Source organism: Vulpes vulpes, chromosome 16 (assembly GCF_048418805.1).
Source record: "Vulpes vulpes isolate BD-2025 chromosome 16, VulVul3, whole genome shotgun sequence".
NCBI lineage: Eukaryota > Metazoa > Chordata > Mammalia > Carnivora > Canidae > Vulpes > Vulpes vulpes.
This window is the reverse complement of record NC_132795.1, coordinates 819,624-841,297: the sequence shown is the minus strand read 5'-3', so window position 1 is coordinate 841,297 and position 21,674 is coordinate 819,624. Positions and strand designations below refer to the sequence as shown.

At 56.6% G+C, this 21,674-nt stretch overlaps 1 protein-coding gene across 7 annotated transcripts in view; it reads right to left on the bottom strand.

The window, feature by feature from the left end:
• Positions 1-407: 407 nt before the first annotated feature.
• ERICH1 (glutamate rich 1) overlaps positions 408-21,674 on the bottom strand; it is a 46,136-nt gene continuing 24,869 nt past the window's right edge. For 2 of the 7 annotated variants that reach the window (XR_011998001.1, XR_003235445.2), the window contains exons 3-6: positions 21,387-21,539; positions 7,094-7,741; positions 4,682-4,941; positions 408-1,863 (exon numbers count right to left, since the gene is read on the bottom strand). Coding sequence is in view for 3 of the 7 variants with exons in the window: in XM_026002060.2 (XP_025857845.2) it covers positions 1,787-1,863; positions 4,682-4,876; positions 7,094-7,741; positions 21,387-21,539 (1,073 nt within the window). In the remaining 4 variants the exon portion in view is untranslated. Of the gene's footprint in view, positions 1,864-4,681; positions 4,942-6,810; positions 7,742-9,954; positions 10,170-21,386; positions 21,540-21,674 lie in introns of all 7 variants that reach the window. The other 5 variants (XM_026002060.2, XM_026002062.2, XM_072742662.1 and 2 more) reach the window with 4 other exon arrangements.

Genomic DNA, 21,674 nt, shown 5'->3' with positions numbered 1-21,674 from the left:
TCAGATTCTGATCTTACACCATATACAAAAATTAACTCAAAATGGATCAAAGACCTAAATGGAAGAGTTATAAAGAACTACGAAACTCTTGGGAGAAAGCGTTAGGGAAAAATCTTATGATCCTGGTTTGGCAGTTATTTTCTGGATAGGACACCAGAAACACCAGTGACAAAGAAAAACATTAAGCTGGACTCCATCAAGAGGTAAACAATCTGTGCATCAAACAACAGTAGTGAGAGAGAGAGAAAAAGATAGGCCACAGAATGGGAGAAAACACGACAAAATAATTTCTCTCGTAAAGTGTTAATATCCAGAATTTATTACTTTTTTAATATATAGAATTTATGTACTACTCTTATAATCCAATGACAAAAACCAAATAATCAAATTCACTAAAGGACAACGACTTTTTTTTTTAAGATTTTATTTATTTGAGAGATACAGAGATACCAACAGAGAGAACACGAGCAGGGAGGAGAAGGGGAAGCAGTCTCCCCGTGGAGCAGGGAGCCCGACATGGGGCTTGATCCCACGACCCTGAGATTACAACGCCGATGCTTAACCGACTGAGCCACCCAGGTGCCCCAGGACAAAGACTTAAACAGGCATTTCCCTGAAAGAAAGGATGGCCAACAAGTAGATGAAAAGATGCTCAAAAACATTCAACATCAGGGGAACGTAAACAGAAACCATGAGACACCACCTGGTGGCCATCAGGACGGTAATCAAGGCCATAGGGGACGATGGTGTCGGTGTGGACGTGGGGCCGCGGCACCTCCGTGCGGGGCTGGTGGGATGTGGGACGGGGTGGCCGCTGCGGACGGCAGACCAGCATTTCCTCGAGAAGTCACACACAGAGTTACCGTGGGACCTGGCGATTCTACCCCAGAGAGGTGGGAAAACACGTGTGCACGCAGAATGCCGGGCGTGATGCCCAGGGAGGCACGGCTCACAACAGGAACACAGAGGAACAGCCCCGGGGGCGCCGACAGATGGCAGGTAAACAGGAAGTGGCGTATCCATACAACGGATGCTGTTTGGCCTTAACAGTGGTTGCCCGATGCGGTGAGCTACTCAACGCCACTGAATTGTAAGCTTAAATACGGCTAACGTGGTGAATTTTATGTAGGCTTCACCACAATAAAAAATATTTCTTTTCATGGACAGAGCCAATGGCCTCCTAAAATGTACACCAGCGGACAGGTGTTTCTAAACCGCAGTAATCCTGAGAGCAGGTGACTGTTGCCATGACAAATGGAAAGAACGGGAAAATGTTGTTACCAGTATCATCAAAGCAGAGGAGAGAAAATAAGGAAGAAAATAATAACTTCAACCAGAATCAAACAACTTAAACCAGAACATTTAATGTCTGTAACACATTCTTAAAACAGAGACTTTTAAATACAGGGTTATTTAACTTTATAAAAATATATAACAGCTTCTAACTATACAGTTTGTTAGATTTAACAGGATGTCCACTTTCAACTTTTACAAGAATGAAAGAAACAGGATCATGGTGAGTAATATGGGACATAAGCAATTTCTGATATTTGAAGACTTTCTATTTTACCCTGATTTCTCATTCCATGTCTCCAATTGCGTCTTGCCCACTGTGTACAACACACGGTAAATACGGCGGCAGAGATGTTTTCAAAGTTCCTGGGGTTTAGGCCACAAAGAAGATTTAGGGAATTCCATCTTCTTTATATGTAGGAATCCTGTCTGCTAATTTCACGTTTGCCTTTTATATTCTTGCTGAATGTTAGCACTTCTTAGATGCCCGGATTTAGTCAGTGGTGTGGTTCTCAGGAAGGATGTGGGTGATCCAGTAATTAAAGAAAGCTGAGAGCACTGAGGCATGGTCTGGAAAGCAAACAGAACACCAAACAAAAATAAAATAGAACAAGAGAGCCCCAAAACAAAAATTATAAACTATCGTTTTAGAGACAGTAGCCTGGAGATTCAAAGTAGAACCTACAAAAACCCTAATAAAGCACAACTCTAGCGTGAAGTGATGTCGATGGCAGTGCGCAGCGCCCATGGGTCCTCCAGCACACATTCTGGAAGTCTGCATGTCATTTGGGGGAGAGCCCTGCAGACTACACGTGTGGTCAGATCTTTAGGACACGGGCCACGGCTCCGCATGTACCGCCCGAGCACACGGACACCACATGCAGGCAGATGTGTGGTCATGGGTGACCTAAGGCCAGACTCAGGAGTCCCTAAGCGGGGGCACCTGGGTGCAGGCAGCCGGGTCATGGGGAGGTCCCGAGCCACTGCCGGCTCTGAATGGACCCACACAGCTAAGGCCGTTCCGAGGTGCCCCCTGCCCGGGCCAGCAGCCTGGCCCCTGAGGCCCCATTCCCTTGCGAGGGGTAAAGGAGGCTCGCGTGACAGGGACCCTGGATGGCAGCATTACTTGTGCTAACGCAGGCGCCAGGGTGTGGGGAATGTAAGGCGTCTGTGAGCCGGGCCCTGGTTCCTGCCACCAGCTTCTGTCCTAACTCCAGAAACAGGGGGCTGGTCTACGGCCTGGCCAGGAAGCCACCATGCGTCGGGAGTCTTGGTGACAGAGCTGTGCGAGGACCCTCTGCGGCTCACAAAATGCAGCCAATAGCACCCACCCACCTGTGCCCAGCCCATGCCCAGCCACCTGCACTCAGCCCACGCCCAGCCTGCACCCACCCTGCACCCAGCCACCTGTGCCTGGCACCTACACCCGGCACCTGTACCCAGCTGCCTGTGCCCAGCCCACGGCCAGCACTTGTGCCCCCCCCGCGCCTAGCACCTGCACCCAGCCCAGAGCCAGCACCTGTGCCCACCTTGCACCCAGCCACCTGTACCCAGCCAGCGCCCAGCCACCTGTGCCCACCTTGTGCCCAGCCCTCGCACCTATCACCTGTGCCCAGCCAGCTGCACTCAGCCCCCTGAACCCAGCCAGTGCCCAGCACCTGTCTGCAGGCTTCCTGCACCACTGCCAGGAGCAGCTCTGTGTCACACGTGCTGGTCTCTGAAGACAAGGCTTCGCCGTTCATTGCACGTTTTGTTTGCAAAATTGCTTTAAATAGAAAAACTCCGACTGTGTATCCTACATGCGCTGACAGATAATCCACTTTTACGAAAAGTGCTTCAATTAAGTTTTAGTTCTACCAACTGCTTAAGTGTGCCCATAGACGAGCTTGTCCTGTGATTTTCACATAAGAAACAGAGAGAAACATTTCTTCTGCTAAGTCCCCAACTGCTGCTGAAAACCCTGCCGACGCATTTCAGAGCAACGTGTGACAAAGGCTGCAGCCTGAGGAACACAACAAAAACTTTAAAAATTCTAAATGACTTTGTTTTTATCTCAAATACCTTTGTATGTGTTTAACTTAATAAAACTGGCTTTCTGCAATTTGAGCTAGAACTTTATTATGGAAATTTGAGTTTGTTAAATGTTCCACGTAGGACAGCCAAGGTTGACACTGGGTTAGCTGGGCTTCCCACAGAAGGCCCCCGGGGTCGGTCAGTGGCTCTTCCCCTGCAGCTTACCCACGCTCCCCTCCACCCTCTCGTCACCTCCTTGCAGTGGCTCCCAGATGGGGTCTCTGGGCTCCTGCACCCTCTCTGCTCTGTAACGTGGCCCCTGGTGACCTTCCCCATCCTAGGTCCCCACCCGGGGTGCCCAGCCAGCATCCAGACTGGCCCCATCCGACCTGGCTCCTGATCCTCCAGCCCTTCAGAGCTCACAGCTCATGACTGGCTGCCGGGCTCCTCAGGCACAACTGCACTCAGGCCGACACCACTCTCAGGTCATCCTCCATCCTGCGTGTCTGCACCCATGACCCCCTCCCCCCCATGGGACACCCGCCATACTCCAGCCCAGTGCACCTATCCCTGGCTGCATGAATACCCCCTCCCTGTGGGATTTCCTTCTCTGTGGTGTCCAGTCTAGCGTGTACATGGAATGTCACCTCCTGGTCTCCTTAACTCTGACCCTGACCTGATTTGATGCTGTGTTAGTCTTGACTGTTGAGCTGGACCGTGAGATTTCCGGGTGGAAACAGTCATCATGGTCACATTCCCTTGCAGCAGTCAGCAGAGCCCATCCCACTCAGCTGGACAGGTGTCCTGTGCCCGGTGTGGGTCGGCATGGGGCTCTGCACGGTGCTTCTCTAGAAAAAGGCCAATTTTCTGGCACTCCATGTCTGCACATTCCCGTGGCCTGGTATCTCCCCCACAGCCCACTGCAAGCTGCGGCCATAAGTCCCCCTGGCCGGGTGGACCTGAGCACGGCTGGCCCCCAGGTCCTACCATCTCTGGGGAGCGGGCAGCCGGGCAAGGCCGACCGATGCACAAGCGAAAGGTCATCTTGTGACTCACCTCTGTCCCGGACACTCAGAGGGCGGGGTTCCCTCCCACCCGTGCAGCAGAGTGGGAAAGGGGGACAGGGTGCTTTCACTGCCGTTTAAACACAGGGAGCTTGGCCCCAACAGTTGGTAGCTCCCAGTCTGGGAGACGAGAGGCCCGGCTTCCGCGTCTCTCCCCAGGATCACTTAGCTCCAGCAGAGACGCTGGAAGCCACCCCCGCATGCCTGTGTGTTCTGACACCTGACCTCCGACCCCTGGCCACTCCGGTGCAGTGTGAGGTTTTCCCAGGCAAACCCCGAAGCAGCGCAGCGCCCACTGGCGCGGTACGTACCGGGCGGCAGGGTGCAGAGCGCCGGCAGCCTGTCCAGGGCGAGCCGCAGGCTCTCGGTGTCTCGCAGGAGCAACAGCGTCTTCATGTGATGCATCAGGAGCACATCCGCGCGGGACACGCTGTGGTCGCCAAGACGTCGGAACAGCTCCTGCGTAGCTTCCGCGGAGACGGCGGAGGCCGCAGCCCGGGACATGCCTAAGCAAAGCCAGGGCCACTTAGAAACGCATGTTCGTGTTTATCCTCGTCAACCTCGCACGTTCCTGCCCAGAAGGAACCATTTGGGATATGAGAGGCCACCCTTGGAGCAGAAGGTTGAGCCTCAGCCTCATACACCCCACCCGCGGGAGGCTGCAGGACACCTGCCCTCCAATAGGCCATGGCGGGGGCGAGTGGCCCAGCCCTGCAGACCAGCCTCAGGCCCCTCCCACTGAGCCACAAGCCCCTGCGCTCCCTGCTCCCGGAGGCGCCTGTCTCTACCCTTCATCCTCGCTCCTCGACAGAACGTGCTTCGGCTGTGCTGGTGTCGCCTTCGTGCTGCTGGACTGCACGCGGCCCTACCTTGTGACCTGACAGCCGTTCCCAACTGCTGCCTCTGCACACGGGCCCTATGCCTCGGCCCCATGCCCGTCTGGCCCCCACGTGCAGGTCAATCTTGTCCCCCACTCCCATACCCCCTCCCAGTCCCCACAGGCATTTCAGACCCGTTCCCCATGCTGGCACCCCCTCCCGGCCCTGGCGTGCACCTGTGTCAGACCTGTCCCCCTCCCCTGGTGCATGTCAGTCCCACCCCCATCTACCCCAAGCCCCCTTGGCCCCAAGGTGTGTATGTCAGACCTGTCCGCCCATGTGCCCTTGTCTGCAGGTTCTATCCCACCTGCTTTCCAGCCACTGATTCTCACGCTGACCCTGACCTGCTGCTTAGACTCTGCGTTGAGTTATATTTCTCAGAATTTCCATTGGACTATCTAAATAGACTAAAGCTATCTGGTGAATATGGGAGAAAAATGTTGCACCATTTTCTCCCTGTTTTTTGAGCACTTAATCACCTCTAAAATGCCCCTTGATGGCCCCAGTGCCTCCACAGCACGTTCTCCTTGTGGTTTTGCTGCCCAGTGTAAGCATGTAAGCATGGAGGCTGTGGTGCCTGCGCACCCTGCCTGCCCCTGCTCTGAGCGCGTGGCCCTCTGTGCTGCCCGAAGGGCCTACCATGCTGTTGAAGGTCCTGGGTGTCCGACCCTCGCACCGGGGGCTGGGCACCTGGCCGTTCCCAGCAGCGTGCCTGCTTTTCCCCGCAGCCCTGAGGCCTGCCTTTCCCTGCATGGCCTGCTCTGCGGCTGACGCTGTGCTGCCGGCCTGTGTGCTCCCAGGGGCTGGCCGGCCCTTCCATCACCCTCCTGCACGGCCCACAGCCAGCCGACAGCCGCCCCGGGGCACAAGGTGGCCGTGCGAACCCCACTCGGCCCTGGCGTGCCGTCACCTCCTCCGAGGTCTGCCCTCTCAGGCGACTCCTGCACAACCTCCTGGATCCAGCGAGTGGAGCCCGTCCCGAGGTGGTTCTGAGGCTCCTCGGCTCTGCCGTGCACCAGCTCTCTTCCTCCTAACTTTGCACGTGTGTTAACGCTTGTTTTCACTCTGTCAGTACAAAGTGCTGACACATGTGCTGAAGGTTAAAAGTGCTATTTTCTCTGCCTTGCTCAGATCAGTGTCATCTCCTAAATGACTACACAGCCAACATTCCTCAACCCTGTCCATAGGGTCATGTTCTCACTTGCATCGGGATCCGCTAAGCCCGGCCCGGCCTGCATCCGCTGGGGGTGTGGTGGGAATGGGAACATCCATGTTGGGCGCCTCCATCCGTGCTGCTTGAGGACCTGCTGCTTCCTGACCCTGAGGTCAGCTGTCAGTAAGCTCGAGGCAAACCTGAGGAACCACCACCCAAGAGGACAATCTGCTCTCCTCCACCTCCTGCATCCACAGCTGCCCAGGGCGCTCACTGAGAACCTGAAGCCCGCAGGTTACATGTGGGGAGCAGCGTATGTCCCAGAGGAGACGGTCGTGCTTGCACTTTTCCTTCCCTGTGAGCTGAGGACAAGGCACGTGAGTCCACCACACCTGCCACCTGGACTTACCTTTCCTGAGGCAACAGAGCTGAGAACACCGCCAGCCTCTGAGGCAGGTTCACGGGAGTCAGGTGCAGGGGCCGGCTACGTGAGGAGTGCAACGCCTCCAGCACCGGGACACTCCAACCCGGGTGAAGAGTCCACATATTCTGGTCTTTGCCTCAAAACTAAAGACTTATGTTCACCACTGAATATTTTCACATTTCGTATTTTAAACATTTACATATTTTACTATACTTTACTTTTCCAAATAAGTGGATGCCATTATTTGAAAGAACAGTAAAGAACGTACCATCATAAAAATAAATTTCTTGTGTTGACTTCAAAAAGTTTAGGATATCGTCTGCCTTCTCGTTGGTGTTTTTAACATCTTCCCCACTGGTGTCTTCATCGTCCTCCCCGTGATCCTCCCTGGGGTCCTCCTCGTGGGTGTCAGCGCGGTCCTCCCCGAGGACACAGGTGCCATCCTCCCCATAATCCTCCCCAAGGGCAGGGCCACCGTCCTCCCCGTCGTCCTCCCTGAAGACACGGGCACCGTCCTCCTCGTAACCCTCCCCGAGGACACGGGTGCCATCTTCCGTGTGGTCCTCCCTGTGATCCTCTGCCTGGTCCTCCGCATCCTCCGCCCCATCACTCTCCAGCCCGGCCGCCCACTCGCTGTCGCCCTCCTCCGGCTGGTATGTGAAGTTGCCGCCAGAGGCTGCTGTCAGGCCAGCCGCTTTCTTCCTCTTCATCTGCTGCTGCTTCTTCAGCTTCCTCCTTTTATTTTTGCTGATTGTGGGGCCATCTGCGTGCCGTGGCTGCAGGTTTTCTGGTAAAAGACTCTGCTGTTTTTCTACTTCTGCTCGTTCTGCACCATCGTTGTTGGGATTTTTAAGGCTTTTCCTTGATTTATGCTTTCTTGCTCTTCTTCTCTTCGGCTGAGCGTGAAGATCCTCATCTACAAAAACAAAAATTCATATTTTCTGTACATGGAAACAGAGCAAACATATTGGGCTTCATTTTCCATTAGAATCTTGCAAATTCAGTGGACAAGGGATTTCAAATATTTACTGAACTGTCAACTTTAACTCAGGTCCCGGGACTTACCCTGAAATAAACGAGCGGCGATGTGCCCTTGCACGAGGCCACAGGGAGACACACACCCTCACCGCTGCCACAATCCTGACAAGCGGTGAGAGGTCAGGGACATAAAAGCTGCTGCAGTTTTGGGGGGTAGTAAAATTTCAGTCCTGTGGCCTTGGGATGAAAACATTAATTCCTATTTTTTAAAACATTACTTTGGTGCCTTCTAGGAGTTACTTGGATGCGAGGATAAGTCACAAATAGTGGCGCCTTGCCCCTGTGAATCAGCATGAAGTTGCATTTTGAAATGAAGGTTGAGTGTGCGCTCCCGGTGGGGGCGGCGGTTGGCGGTGTGTAGGCCCTGACCGCCTGGGCGAGAGGTGGTGGGCGCAGCACAGAGCGGAACATTCTACCTGTGACACAGGACAGCGGCAGCAGACCCACAGAGAACACGGCCTGCAGGGGGGATGGCCTGGGAGCCTCTCCTGAGGTCGGAGAAGGCGCAGGACGCCCACCTGCTGGAGGTCCGGGCGGCCGGCAGGCGAGACATGGTGCCGGGGCGGGCACAGAAGGCCTAGTTGGACAGGCAGGTGCCAGCGACAGCTGTGCAAACACAGCACCCGCGGGATCGTGCACAGGGGAAGCACAGTGCTCCGCAGCGGGGGAGCCCCGGGCCCACGCAGCACAACACGCAGGGTGGGTGGTGGAGTAACAGCAGCGAGTGACCAAACACCGGCCGCGGTCCGGGGACACGACGGAGCTGGAGGGTGCCCCGACGCCACACGGCTCTGCTCCCTGAGCAAAGACACGGAGTAGGGGCACCTGCTCGGGGTGCAGGGGGCCACGGCCAGGCGGTGCTCCAGACACCCCCAGGTGGCAGGGAGCTCCTGACGCCTCGGGAGATGAGTGCGTCGTGTATGCAGACCCAAGGACGGAGCGGCCTGCGGCAAACCTGCCAGGCGCGAGGCTGGTGGAGCTGCCCCGCCAGGTGCACGCCGGTGCCACTGAAAAGGAAAGATGCGGCTGAATCGCCTTCACACCAGACCAAGGAGGAAGTCCCCTCGGGGGTGGGGACAGCAGCTGGCAGAGGCCGGGCGGGGCAATCTCCTGCGGCGTCCCCTCCCCGGGAGCCACTCCTGCCCCCAGCCGCCAGGAGAACGAGCCTCAGACAAACGCTGTGGCCGCGGACGCTGGCCCAGCACGCACCTCGCCACCGGCTGGTTCCGCCAAGGCTCCCGGAGGCACTGCGCTCCCGTCCTCACGGTCATGGTCCGCAAGCGACTACTTGGCGAGAGGACACGGAGCCGGTGGCGCAGCTGAACTCCCTGTCAGCGTGCAGGGGCTGCCGTCCCCTCGGCTACGAGTGTCCGCAAGGCACAATCGACAGTGCGCACGGAATCCTAACAGCATCTAGCTTGGGATTTAGATTTTTGATGCAAAATCCCACTAGAAAAGTGTTTCTTTGTGGGAAAAGAAACTGATTAACCACAATGTATTGATCTGGTTCTTTCTTCTTATCTTTTGGTCAGAAGAGAATTAAATTTTTTTTTTTTAAACTCATGATCTTTAGATATTTTTTCCTCATTTTGACTGCTGTCCGTGTTTCACTACAACCTCGGCTGGTCCATTTCTGTCAGCCCCGGAGGTTGGCCCAGCCCGTGGGAAAGCAGCTGCTCCACGGCTGGTGTGCAGAGGCAGGTCCTGGGCCCTCGGGGCAGCAGCAGCAGCAGGGGACACGGGGGGGGACAGGCCACGGCTGAGGACACCAGGTCCCGGGAGATGGCAGGCCAGTGTGCTCACGGCGACGGACAACATCCCCTGTGCCAGGCTGTGTCTGCAGTGCCCCGTGGCCCCGCACTGGCCTTGGTGACCAGGCCTTTCCACGGCGGCCTCCCTGACTCCTGGGACCAGGCCGGGCCCTTGTCTGCCCTCTCGATGTCACGGGACCCCTGGATCCTGGCAAGGGGAATGTCCACAGTGGTGGCTGTGGAGCACTCAGTGTATGGCCAGCATCACAGCATCATTTATTTTGCTTCGTGAGCTCCCATCTCCAGCAGGAGCCACTCTGGGCACCCCAGATGTGCTCACCCTGAAGCCCCGGGTCCAACGCTGGGCAGAAGTGAAGGCTCTGAGGCGGCTGCTGCCCCAATTTGGGGGGCCGGCTGCCTCTATGTCTCTCCATCTGAGTCTCTCTCTGTCTCTCCGTCTCAGGACACCCCCGCAGCACCCAACTCCCGAGGGCTCTGTGTCTTGTGGTATAAACCCGTGAGCAGCATCCTGTCCGCAGGCACCTGCTGGAAGGGCTGGAAGGACAGAGGGACGGAGGGACAGGGGGATGGAGGGACAGGGGCGGATGGAGGGATGGAGAGATGGGGTAGACCGATGGCCAGGGGCGAACAGGGGGCGCAGGCAGAACACAGGTCCGATGACCCCCAGTTCCTGTTTTGTCCTGGCCTCTCTCCTGGCTTCCTGTAGCATCACAGACAAGTGAACCGTGTAATTTTGGGTGTGTGCAGACCCGGCACACCGGCAGCACACCTGCATGGATCAGCACAGCCGTCCTGGCACAGGGAGTGCTGAGCACCAGCCGCCCACTGCTCACCTCCACCCAGGCCTCCCTCCTGGTCCGCAGCCCCCTGTCCATCCCACTCTACCCCACCCCACCCCAGGCCTCTCTCCTGGTCTGCTGCCCACTGCCCCCCCCCACAGGCCTCCCTCCTGGTCCGAAGCCCCCTACCCACCCCACCCCCTCCCGAGGCCTCCCTCCTGGTCTGCAGCCCATTGCCCCCCCCTCCACAGGCCTCCCTCCTGGTCTGCAGCCCACTGCCCCCCCCCCCCTCCGCCCCAGGCCTCCCTCCATCTGGAGGTCCTGGCGGGACCTGGGAGCCTGTGCACCTCCCTCCTGGTTCACGGCCCCTACCCCTGCACCCTGACAGAGGCCTCATGCCTGGTGTGCAGCCCACTCCGGGTGGGGCCACACCACTGCCTAGCCCATGAGGGCTGCCCCCACCCTCCCACTCGCTCAGTGCCATCACGGGGTGGGACCAGCCTGGCAGGGACAGAGGCCACGTCTGGGAGAGCTGTGCGGAGCCCTCCCTGGCCCCCAGGGTCAGAGGGCATCTGGGGGCAGCCTTGCCCACAAGGGTGTGGCCCCCGCTCACTCAGGCGGGGCTCAGCCCAGGGAGCCCAAGGGACCAGCCCACACACTGTGGAATCTGAGGCCGTGACCCTTCCATTCTGCAAGCTCCCTGCCCTTGGGAAGCCCCACATGCCAGGGTTCTGTGGCTTCCACTCTCCCAACCTCACGCCTCACAAAAGTCTGAGCTGCAGCTCTGCCAGGGGCTCCTGTCCAGACACAAGGTCCTCCATCGACTCTAGAACGTTCCGTCCTCACGGCCCCTACAATCTTGCCTCCTTCGAACCCTCATGCACAAGAGAAGCTGGAGGAACATTTATATTAGGGAACCAGAGGCCTGACTATTTATAATCTGAGAGGCACACTGGTTCTGAAAACCTGCCATCCCCAAAACACACCTTTCAGGCATGCTAATTTTGAAAATGATCACAATTTGTCAAAGTTTTCTCCACGACTATTTGGCACCTACATTTTGATGAACTGCGGTAGTAGAAATAGTTAGACGCCAAAAATAGCCAGTCTCCAGCTTATTCCAATTCTCACAGCTGAACAGTGTTGCATTTAAAAAAAAGAAAAAGCTAAGTATTTTAAAGGAAATTGGAGTTTTATTCAAGACTCAAAGCTCAGGCTACTAAGGCATGTGATGATCACCGCCCGGCTCCACTGTCCTCTGGATGCTCAGAGCACAGCAGTAAGTTCCCAGTTGGTGCGGGTCTACACCACACCAGCGATAGTCCTGCTGGGACGCCTGGGTGGCTCAGCGGTTGGGCACCTGCCTTTGGCTCAGGTTGTGATCCCAGGATCCGGATCGAGTCCTGCATCGGGTTCCCTGTGGGGAGCCTGCTTCTCCCTCTGCCTGTGTCTCAGCCTCTCTCTCAGTCTGTGTCTCCCATGAATAAGTAAATAAATCTTAAAAAAATAAAGTTCCTTAAAGACAGCCCGCTGCCAAAATAGGGAGGCCGTGCAGAGAGCGGAGCTCCAGGTGCTCTGGGAGTCGGCAGCAGAAGTTGCTTATTTTTCCTCTCCACAAATGGGCATCTACCGTCTTTCGGAGCTGGAGGTACAGCAACGTGTGGTCCACTGGGATCTCGGGACCCAGAGCTGCTCCTGGGTCGGCACTCCCCTATGCAGGGTTTCTTGCTCTCTATAGATCACCTGGGGTGAATCTAGGGAGATTCGGGTCTCCCTGACGGCTTCCTAACGGGGGCTTCTTGGGCCCCCAGCAGGTTCGTCTAGGGGTCCCAGGAGCAGGGACGCTGGTGGCCGTGGGAAGCTCTCAGAGAAGCCATCAGAGGTGAGGCTGCCCTTGCAAGGTCTGCCGGCTGGAAGTAGAGACCCACCACTGGCACATTCAGGGCCACCTGTGACTTCACAATGACTGGGGTTGGGCAAACTTGTGTTTTCTCAGAGGCTCTGACAACACAGGTTGAGAATGGGGCTGAGCGTGGGGATGCAGTGGGGTTTATGTGCAGAATTCACGAGGTTCTAGTTCTCATTATTCCAGGGTATGGCGCAGGCCTAGTAAAACCCTTAACTCCATGTTACCGTTTTTATACTGAGTCTGTAGCCAACAGCAGGGACCACACACACCTGTCCCGCGTTTATAGTGTCTTTCGTTCCCTATTTCACGGATAATTTACAGGAAGGTGTAAACTGCCCTTGAGAAGATGTGTGGAATCCTACGTGAAACCAGGGGTCACCAGTAACCAAGTCTGTGTCCGCGTGACGATGGGAGACTGGGTAGCCTGGAGTCAGTGTGCCTTTTGGGAGCGAGTGGCTCGGGGCTCCCGGAAGGTCCGGCCAGCCACACTCGGGAGAACGTGTCTGTGCGCCTCTCACATCCCTGAGGCTTCAGAAAGCCCCCAACAGTGCTTGGCACCGCGAGATGCTCCTGGTTGGCCACCGTCCTGGGTGCGCGGTAGGGGCAGGCCACGAGGATGCGACGGAGAAAGCAGGCTCGGCCATGGCGGGTCACCTGCTGCCTGTCTGCAGTGACCGGTGCCGAGGGTCAGGCTGGGTCCCGCCACCTCCCCGCTCTCCTCTCCTGGGGACTCGACTGCTACGCAGGCCCGTGCGCCTGACTGCGGGACAGAGGGCAGGTCACAGACAGTGCTTCAGAAGGACAACTCTTCCCATCGACCCTCAGTCTTCATCACGTTCCAGGACAACTAGTTCAAGGACATCTGAAGGCACGAGCACTGAACGCTGAACAGGATCCCGAGAACCGTCCGTTTACACCTGACGATGCAGATGGGAGGAACGGGGCCTCGCACGGTCGGGAGCCTGGCGGCCACGAGGACAACGCGGAACGGAATAAGCACCCAGGCTCAGACTCCCCAGTCCTCACCCGCCTCACCTTGTACCGCCCCCGCTCGCCACTAAGCCATCTCCCTTCTTGCCTGGAGACGCAGGCGGAGACCCCACTGAACTCTAAGCACCCACGGGCCCGGGGTCACAGTCAGGTGAGACTGCACAGAGTCCATGCGGACCCACACTTGTCCTTGTGCGACGAGAGCCTGCTCAGCCTGCTCAGCCCCGCGTGCCTGCCCCCGGTGGAGTCGTCATCGTCCTCCTCTGGACGCCGCGGCGTGGACGCCGGAGCTGCTACCGTGTGCTCCCTGGGAATACCGTCCACCGCCACCCTGACCCCCAGTGGAGCTGAAGAACCGGGCCCTCCAGCCGCCTCCCCCTGGTTCTCCCAGCCACTAGCAACCACCTTCCGGTGCTCTGCTTCTAGGGCTTGGCCTTTTGCTTTAGGTTCCATGTGTAAGGGATCCCACGTGGGATTACTTCCTGTAGGGGACTCTCCAAGCCCACCCACGTTGTTGCAAACGGCAGGACCTGTCTTCCTCGTGGCTGGACAATGTCCTGTTGTACATATACTCAGTATGGCCTTTATCCGTTCATCCTGTGACAGGCACTTGGGGTTGCTGCCACATTTTGGCTACTGTCAACAACACCGCGACGAGCACGGAGGCAGGCATCTGAGATCTGTTTCCCTTCCCTGAGGCTCTATGCCCAGAAGTGGAAGAGCTGGGTCGTAGGGTAGTGCTTTCTGATTGAGGACCCTCCCCCCGTTCTCCACCGTGGCTGCACCGGCCTGCGTTCCCACCAACAGAATAAGAGGCTCCCCTTGCCCCACAGCCTCGCCAACACCTGTTGTTTCCTGTGTTTATTAATTTTAGCCACTCTGACAGGTGCGAGGGGGTGTCTCATTGTGGTTCCATCTGTGTTTCCCTGATGCGGGGTGATGTGGAGCATCTTCCCATGTGCCTGTTGGCCATGTGGGTGTCTTCTTTGGAGAAATGTCTGTTCATGTCTTCTGCCCATTTTTTGATCAGACTCTTTTTGGCTATTGTCATATGAATTATTTTTATATTTGGGGCATTAACCCCTTATTGGATATATAATTTCCAAGTATTTTTCCCACTCAGTAGGTTGCCCTTTTGTTCTGTTGTTTCCTTTGCTGTGTAAAACCTTTTAGTTTGATACAGTCCCAATAGATTATTTTATTCTTTGCTTTTATTGACTCTGCTTTTGGTGTCAAATCCAAAAAAATCACTAATAAGTACGTCACCTCCTTGGTTAAGTTTCCCCAGATATCTTATTCTTTTTAATGCAGCTGTAAATGGGGTTGTTTTCCTGACTTTTCCTTCTAATACTCTGTCATCAGTGTATAGAATTGGAACTGATTTTGGCTACTGATTACGTGTCGTACATCCTTCCTGAATTTATCAGTTGCTGCAGTCTTTTGGTGGAGTCTTAAGGGTTTTACTTTATGCACAATCATGTCATCTGCAATAATGAGCTTTGCTTTTTCCATGCCAATTTGTACGACTTCCTTCCTTCCTTCCTCCTCCTGACTGATCTGGCCAGGACGCCAGTGCTGTGTTGCATACATGTGGTGAGAGTGGAGGTCCTCTCCTTCTGGAACGTTTATTAGTTGAATAATTATTAATCAATATCCACAAAAAATATCCACAGTACCACCTATTATTGTAAGGTATTCATGCAAAGCTGAAGTAGTGTAAGTTTACCAAAATCCTAATATTTCTCGAATCCAAGTTTCTCATGAACATATACGTATCAGTGATGGTTTGAAAAGTATGTACCTGGATTGTAAGAAAATACAGGTGATCAGCACAAATGGGGCTCCCCTCCCTTTTTAAAGGCAGGCTCAAGAGTTGTGCTGATTGCACTGGCACAGTACTTCAAAATTAATAATCTGACCTCTCGAGCCACATCGTCCTCCATCAAACATTGATCAAAGTTGGCAGCCAGCTCACTTCACCGAGATGGGGAAGGGCCCAGAGTGTCAGGTGTGTGTGTCAGTAAGATGCCAAAAAACAAAATGTGAGCATGTGCATAAGCTCAAGCCTCTGAGAACACCACCAGGCTACTGGGAGGCCCCAGAATGTGCGGAACCCCTCCTGGGGTAGCTGCTCCCTTCACCTCCAAGGCCGCTCATGGTTTCTCCTGTGAGGAACTCAGGAGAAAGCCAATGTGCTCCCATAACTCTGTGAATCTCACTGCAGTACATCAGCAGAACAAGGATGGAAGCTGCTGAGCCCCGGGCAAGTGTGACACGTATGGGACGTGGCCCCTGGTCAGCAGATTGTGGCCAAGCACCCTCCTCGGTCTCCACCTAGACTCCAGGTGTTAACCATGGCACCGTGTCGGTCAAACACGCAAAGGCACGGAGCTACATGCTGCAGTGAGGACCTGAGAGGCCAGGGGCCCCAGCTCCTCAGCACAGACGTGGACAACAAGGTCTGAGGCCTCCGGCCTTCGACATGGGGCCTGGCCAGTCCAAACACACCTGATGGATGGCCGTCTGGCTCCCAGGGAGTCTGCAGGGAGCTGCACCATCAGCTCGGGCTCCCAAAAGCCACCACGTCAATAAGTGCTTCATTAGTGCCTGATACCAGAATGTAATCTTCAGGTGTGATTTTAATGACTTTGCAGATCATCTGCTCAAAGCCAGTGGACACAGACAGCAAACTGGCTCTCTCCTCACGGGCTCCTGTGTGAGTAATGGGTCCAGTCACTTCCCAGCCTTGGCTGAAGACCCGACCCCACTGCACTGGTGCTCCAGGAACGGAGAAGGGCCATGCTCACATGGGTACAAGGCTTGCAATAAACCTAACTGAACCGGCCCAAGTCCGGGCCCTGACCCCTACTAGGAGGACTAGGAAAGTGAGCCTGGAGGAGACAGATGTCACACATAGACCACGGCCTGCAGATGCTGGTGGGCAGAGGGCAGAGGTGAGGATGGAAGCCCGGGAGCACGTCCCAGGAGATACTGTGGGCTGTCAAGGTCACCGTGAGGAAGGCAAAGGGATGCCCAGCAAGCCTTTGCCGCCAGGTTGGAAGCAGGGCTTGCGAGAGGACCTCTCAGGTGCACAGTTGCAGATGGTGGGGGCGCGGAGCCCTCAGGAGGGATGTGTGAGAGCGGGACAGGGAGGGAGGAGCCAGGGACCTGCAGGGGTGCAGGAAGGCGTGTGGGTGGCGGGAGCCCCTGGGAATGGCAGGGCAGAGGCCAGTGGGCACAGTTGTGTCAGGCGGGGATCACAACAGAAGCCACCCTGCCCCACGTCCTGAGCTGGATCCACCTGCTCAAAGCCAGGCTGATGGGGGTCCTGCTCTCGTGCTTCACCTGCCTGGGGGCAGGAAGGGCAAAGTTACCAGGCAGATGGGCCAGGCCCCTCGAGGGCGAGGAGCCTCTGTCGTGCAACGGGAAACGTGTGCGGGATCTGGAGATGGACGTGGACCAAGCAGGGAGCTGGCCTTCCCAGGAAGTGTAGGAAGGAAGGGCTCGCGCAGGGGGCCTCTCACACCAGCATTCTTACGACAGGCCGCAGGGAACACAGCGGGACACGCCTGAGAACCCCGGGGGCCTTTTCAATCGCCCAAGCGAGAGACCGGAAAACCTAAAGTGCAGTTCGCTGGCACGGGGCAGACTGTAACTGCTCTAATGACCTCTGTTGGCTCGGGTGTTGTATCAGTCGTCATACCCTAAAACGGGCCGGCACCACCGACGCAGACCTGTTCTGGGAGACCCGGAGAGACATCCGCACTTACGCCGTACGCCTTCTCCGCGTAGGTGTTGGGCCGACTTCACCGGCGTGAGGACGATGCATGAGCTGCGGTGGCAGTGGGGACGGAGCCCAGGGCAGAGGGAGGGCAACGGTGCGTCCACAGGGAGCAGGGGTGCTGCCCACGGTGGGGTGCTTGAGCCATGTGCCCCGGGGTGTCCCGGTCCCACCCTGGGCATGGCTTACGCTCAACGGCCTGAGCAGGCACGGCCACAGCCAGTGCTCAGAAGCCGGGCCAGCGCCCGCAGCCCTCCGGGGACAGGCTGTCTGTCTGGGCAGCGCCGCGCGGTGCGCAACCCTCCACGCAGGGCCAAGCTGGGGAAGCTGGGGGCAGGCCACGGACGAGCGGCAGGTCCACGCGGGGAGGAGTCCCCCCGGTCCATGCATCCCGGCCATTCGGGGAAGACAGGCCTGTGTGCACGGCTCTGCCCAACGGCCACCATTCAGGGGGCGGGCACCAGCGCGGGACACATGTCAAGGGACAAGGCCGCAGGGACTTCACCGCTGGGCTTTGTGTGCTCGTTACCATAATGACAGGGAGGGCCTCCGTGTGGCTGCCCCGCTCGGCGCCTCCGTCCAAGTCCCTCCGCCGCAGGCTGTGCCCACGGCGATGTGCCCACGGCTGGCTGCGTCACGGCTGCCTCGCCCCGCGCCCCTGCCGCCCTCTGCTTGTCGTCCCTGAGCCAGGCGCTTCACAGGACCAGGCGGCCTGTGCTGTGGGGCGTCCTCTGCACACGTGGGGGTGTCCTAGGGTCACCTGCTGGGCTCCTGCGGTATGTTCTGCGGCTTGCTGGCAGGTACCTGGGCTGCCCACGCGCAGTGACGACCCCCTCAGGCACGGCCCCACCTGCCGCCTCTGTGGTCCCAGGACCAACCACGCCACCAAACAAACGCGTGTAGGCGTTTACCAGTGAAGTGAACTCGGGCTTGAACACTGTTGACTCTTACTTCCAAAAGGAATAGGACGTGGCTTAGAACAATCAACAGCTAAAGAACACATTCTGAAAGCAGGGACCCAAGCCTTGAGAAGTGGGGAGAGGTCACCACCAGAGGAGAGACCAAGGGAAACAACTGCACTTTGATAAAGACAACAAAAACCTATGAACTGAGCCTCCCAGCAGCCAAAGTGAAAAGAGCGTATCTGTGTAAAATATCTCTAGTCTAATAAGCAGCAGCAAATACCAGTTCCTAACTACCCAAGCATTTTCTAGCACTGAATGCGACAACAAATTTTCATCGGGACTTTTCTATCAACACCAGTGGATGGACGGTGAATGAAGGACAAAGTTTTAAACGACAGTTTTACAAAAACAAGCTAACTATGAAAATCCCTCTCCATGCCTTTCACCAACTTACATTAAAAATGAAATTCCAAGACGCTGCTTTACAGAAGAAGGTGCTGACATAAAGCAGGTGCAGAGCACGTTCACGACCTGATGGCACAAGGGAATGCGCCCCAAAGCCCAGGGATGGAGTGATGTGTTTCTGGCCGCCAGCACACCAGCCTGGGGTGTGTGTAGGGGTGTGGCTCTCTCTCACCACCGCCTCTGCCATCTGTTCAGGTTCCACCAGCAGGCACCTGGGTCCGAGTCCTGCCAGGTGTACTTAGTACCCGGCAGCCCTGGAGGACTTCCAGGTGAGGTCCTGGATCAGGGAAGTCACATGGGGCAGCCTTACCCCAAGGTGCAGCAAGGCAGGGAGTAGGGCAGGGTCCCACCCAAAGGAGGCTGTGGAGCACAATGGATGGCCTCCCGTGGCCCGGTGCCCAGTGGCCACAAGTGACGGCCCGGGGTTCTGGCTAGTTGAGACATGATGCAACCCACGTGGGCAACAACAGAAAGCTGAGTGTCTGAGAGGGGAGCCCCCAGGCACAGACTTCTGGAAAGGGGCATCAAGGTGCTGGTGGGAGTGGAAGTCGGGGTCCCCAAGTCTGACCGTGCACCTCCTGTCCCTAGGCTCCCAGGGTGCGTCCCTAAGAATACTAACCTCAGAGAAGTCCACATCTGCATCTGCTCTGCTCACAGATGACCCAGATTGAAATCTGGCCACACGGAGCCACATGGAGCCACATGGAGCCACACGGAGCCAGCAGGGCTGCAGCGATACCTGGGTCTGTGCGAGCGCCGGCCTGTCCCATAGTGAACCCGTGTACACTAATCCGCATGGCCTGGAACTAACCTGATGGGGGCTTCTCGCCCCAGGTGGCAGGGCCAGGGGACAGGGCACCAAGCTGGTACAGGGGCGACTCAACAGGGGGGCTCCCCGAGGGCAGTGTGGGGTGACCTGGATGGGGCGGCTTGGGGGGCAGGGCCGGGGTGATCCAGACAGAACGGGGCTCCAGGAGGGGACTCCACCGTACCCCACACATCCCCCACTGGGCTGGGTGCTCCGGCATCCCCAAACCTCTGGTGACCTGGGGCGGTGGCCCCGTGGACAAGGGGTCCCCGCCAGCACCCTGTAGCCAGGGGGTGGGGTGGGGAGGGCGGGTGGACGGGGGTCCCTGCCAGCGCCCTGCAGCCGGGCAGGGGGAGCGGCAGGGTGGAGACGGGGTCCCCAGCAGCACCATGCACTGCGTGCTTTGGGTGCAGGTACAGTGAACCATGCACGGGGGTTGGAAGGATGTGACTTCCCAGCCCTGGAGGAGCGAGCTCCGTGCTCTTCTGGAAAAGCGGGCAGGGCTGCTTCTGGAGCCTAGCTCACGGGGCCCCCGGCAGGTATGGGGGTGGGGGGAAGAGGAGCCCTCACCCTGCAGCTGCAGCGAGACATCCACAGCAGACAGACCGAGGGGGGCCCAGCGCTGCTCTGGGGTGGACTGCCCCTGATCCTTGCAGCGGGTGCGGGGTCCATCACTCAGGTCACGGCCATGACAGGTGCACAGGACCTGTGTGCTGCGGAGAAGCTGCCCTCACCGCCCTGCCGCTTAATCCTCAGGTCACCCGAATTCCACGGAAACGCACCCTCGGTGCCCCTCCCCTGCCCTCACCTTTGCTATCAGTGCCCAGCTCCCCTGCCCTCACTCTCTGCTCTCAGGACCCAGCTCCCATGCCCTCACCTTTGCTGTCAGGGTCCCACTCCCCTGCCCTCACCCTCCGCCCAGCTGCACCCCCACCTCTGTAACTCCTGGGCAGACACCACTCCAGCTCCATGGCCTGCAGGGCCAACTCACGCTCTGGTACTGGGACCCCTGACAGGACTGGTCCTGGCCGGCCTCACCAGCAGAGCAGCATGGGGTGAGCAGAATGGACTGTGTCCACCTCATGGGAATGAATCGCACGTGTTTTTTACCGAATATACTAAGTACATGTGAGGTATGTTCAGCAAAGTCACTGATTTTCCTAAGAACATACTTACATTTCCTCACTTTTTTAAAAAAGATTTTATTTGTTTATTCATGAGACAGAGGCAGGGACACAGGCAGAGGGAGAAGCAGGCTCCTGCGGGGAGGCTGATGTGGGGACTCCATCCCAGGGCCCCAGTGTCGCAACCTGAGCCGAAGGCAGATGCTCTACCCCTGAGCCACCCGGGTGCCCCTATACTTATATTTTCTAATTAAATAATCTATTCACCTGATAATGATTTTCCGACAATTTTCAACAGGGCTTGAAAAGGCACCTTGATTATTCCAAACCATTTTTGGTTTTATGGTTTCTGATCCTTTTGTTAGGGACTCGGGTGGATAATGTACAGGGAAACCACATTTTCTTGATATTAAAATTAATTAAGGCTTTTAGTATAGCTTCTTAGTTTATACCTTTTAAAAAATCATCTAGGTAAAATTTTCATTTGGCAATTCCAAATTCCTCTCTAATTTGCTTTAACGCGATACCAGCACATGCACCAAAGCAGGGGCATCACTCCATCCACAGGACGTTCAACCACAAGAGCAAAATAGTCATTCAGTTCTTCCACAAAAAAGATGCTAAATAAATTATTTCCATTGTTACAAAATTGATATACAATCTCAGAAACCCTGAAAAAACTGGAAAATCAAGAAAAAAAGTTCTATGTGCACGGAAACAAGTACCATTAACATTGCGACGTATTTAACAGGGAAGGCCAGACCTTCCCTGGCCTACCAGCGATTGCGGCCGCGGCTCCGTGCCAGCTGAATGTCTGCCCACCCTGAGTCTGTTTGCCCCTTGTTACCAGTTCCCTATCGTCCTTTCCAGTGACTGCGAGACACAGAGCAGTGCACCGTGTGGCCGCACAGCGGCGTGCTCCCCTGACCCTCTCCCTGTGGGCGCTCCAGGGCGTCAGAACAAGTAGGACACCGTGCAATCACGCCTCACCTGAGACCTGGCACGCTCCTCCCACGTCATCGCTGCCGGAGGTGTCCTCGGAGGCCGGGCTGCCCTGCGGCTCTGGCGGAGCTGGGATGTACCCCTCGGGAGGCAGGCTCGCCGTGTAGAACCGCCTTCGAGGTGAGACCTTGGTGTCCGCATCTGCAGGAGACAGGGGGACTGTGAGCATGGCACACTGTGGCCAGAGGTGCAGTCACCAGTCCGCCCCCACGCGACAGGATGGCACATCCCCGACTCTGCTCCCCAGGCTGCACCTCCAGGGCCATACACAGGAAT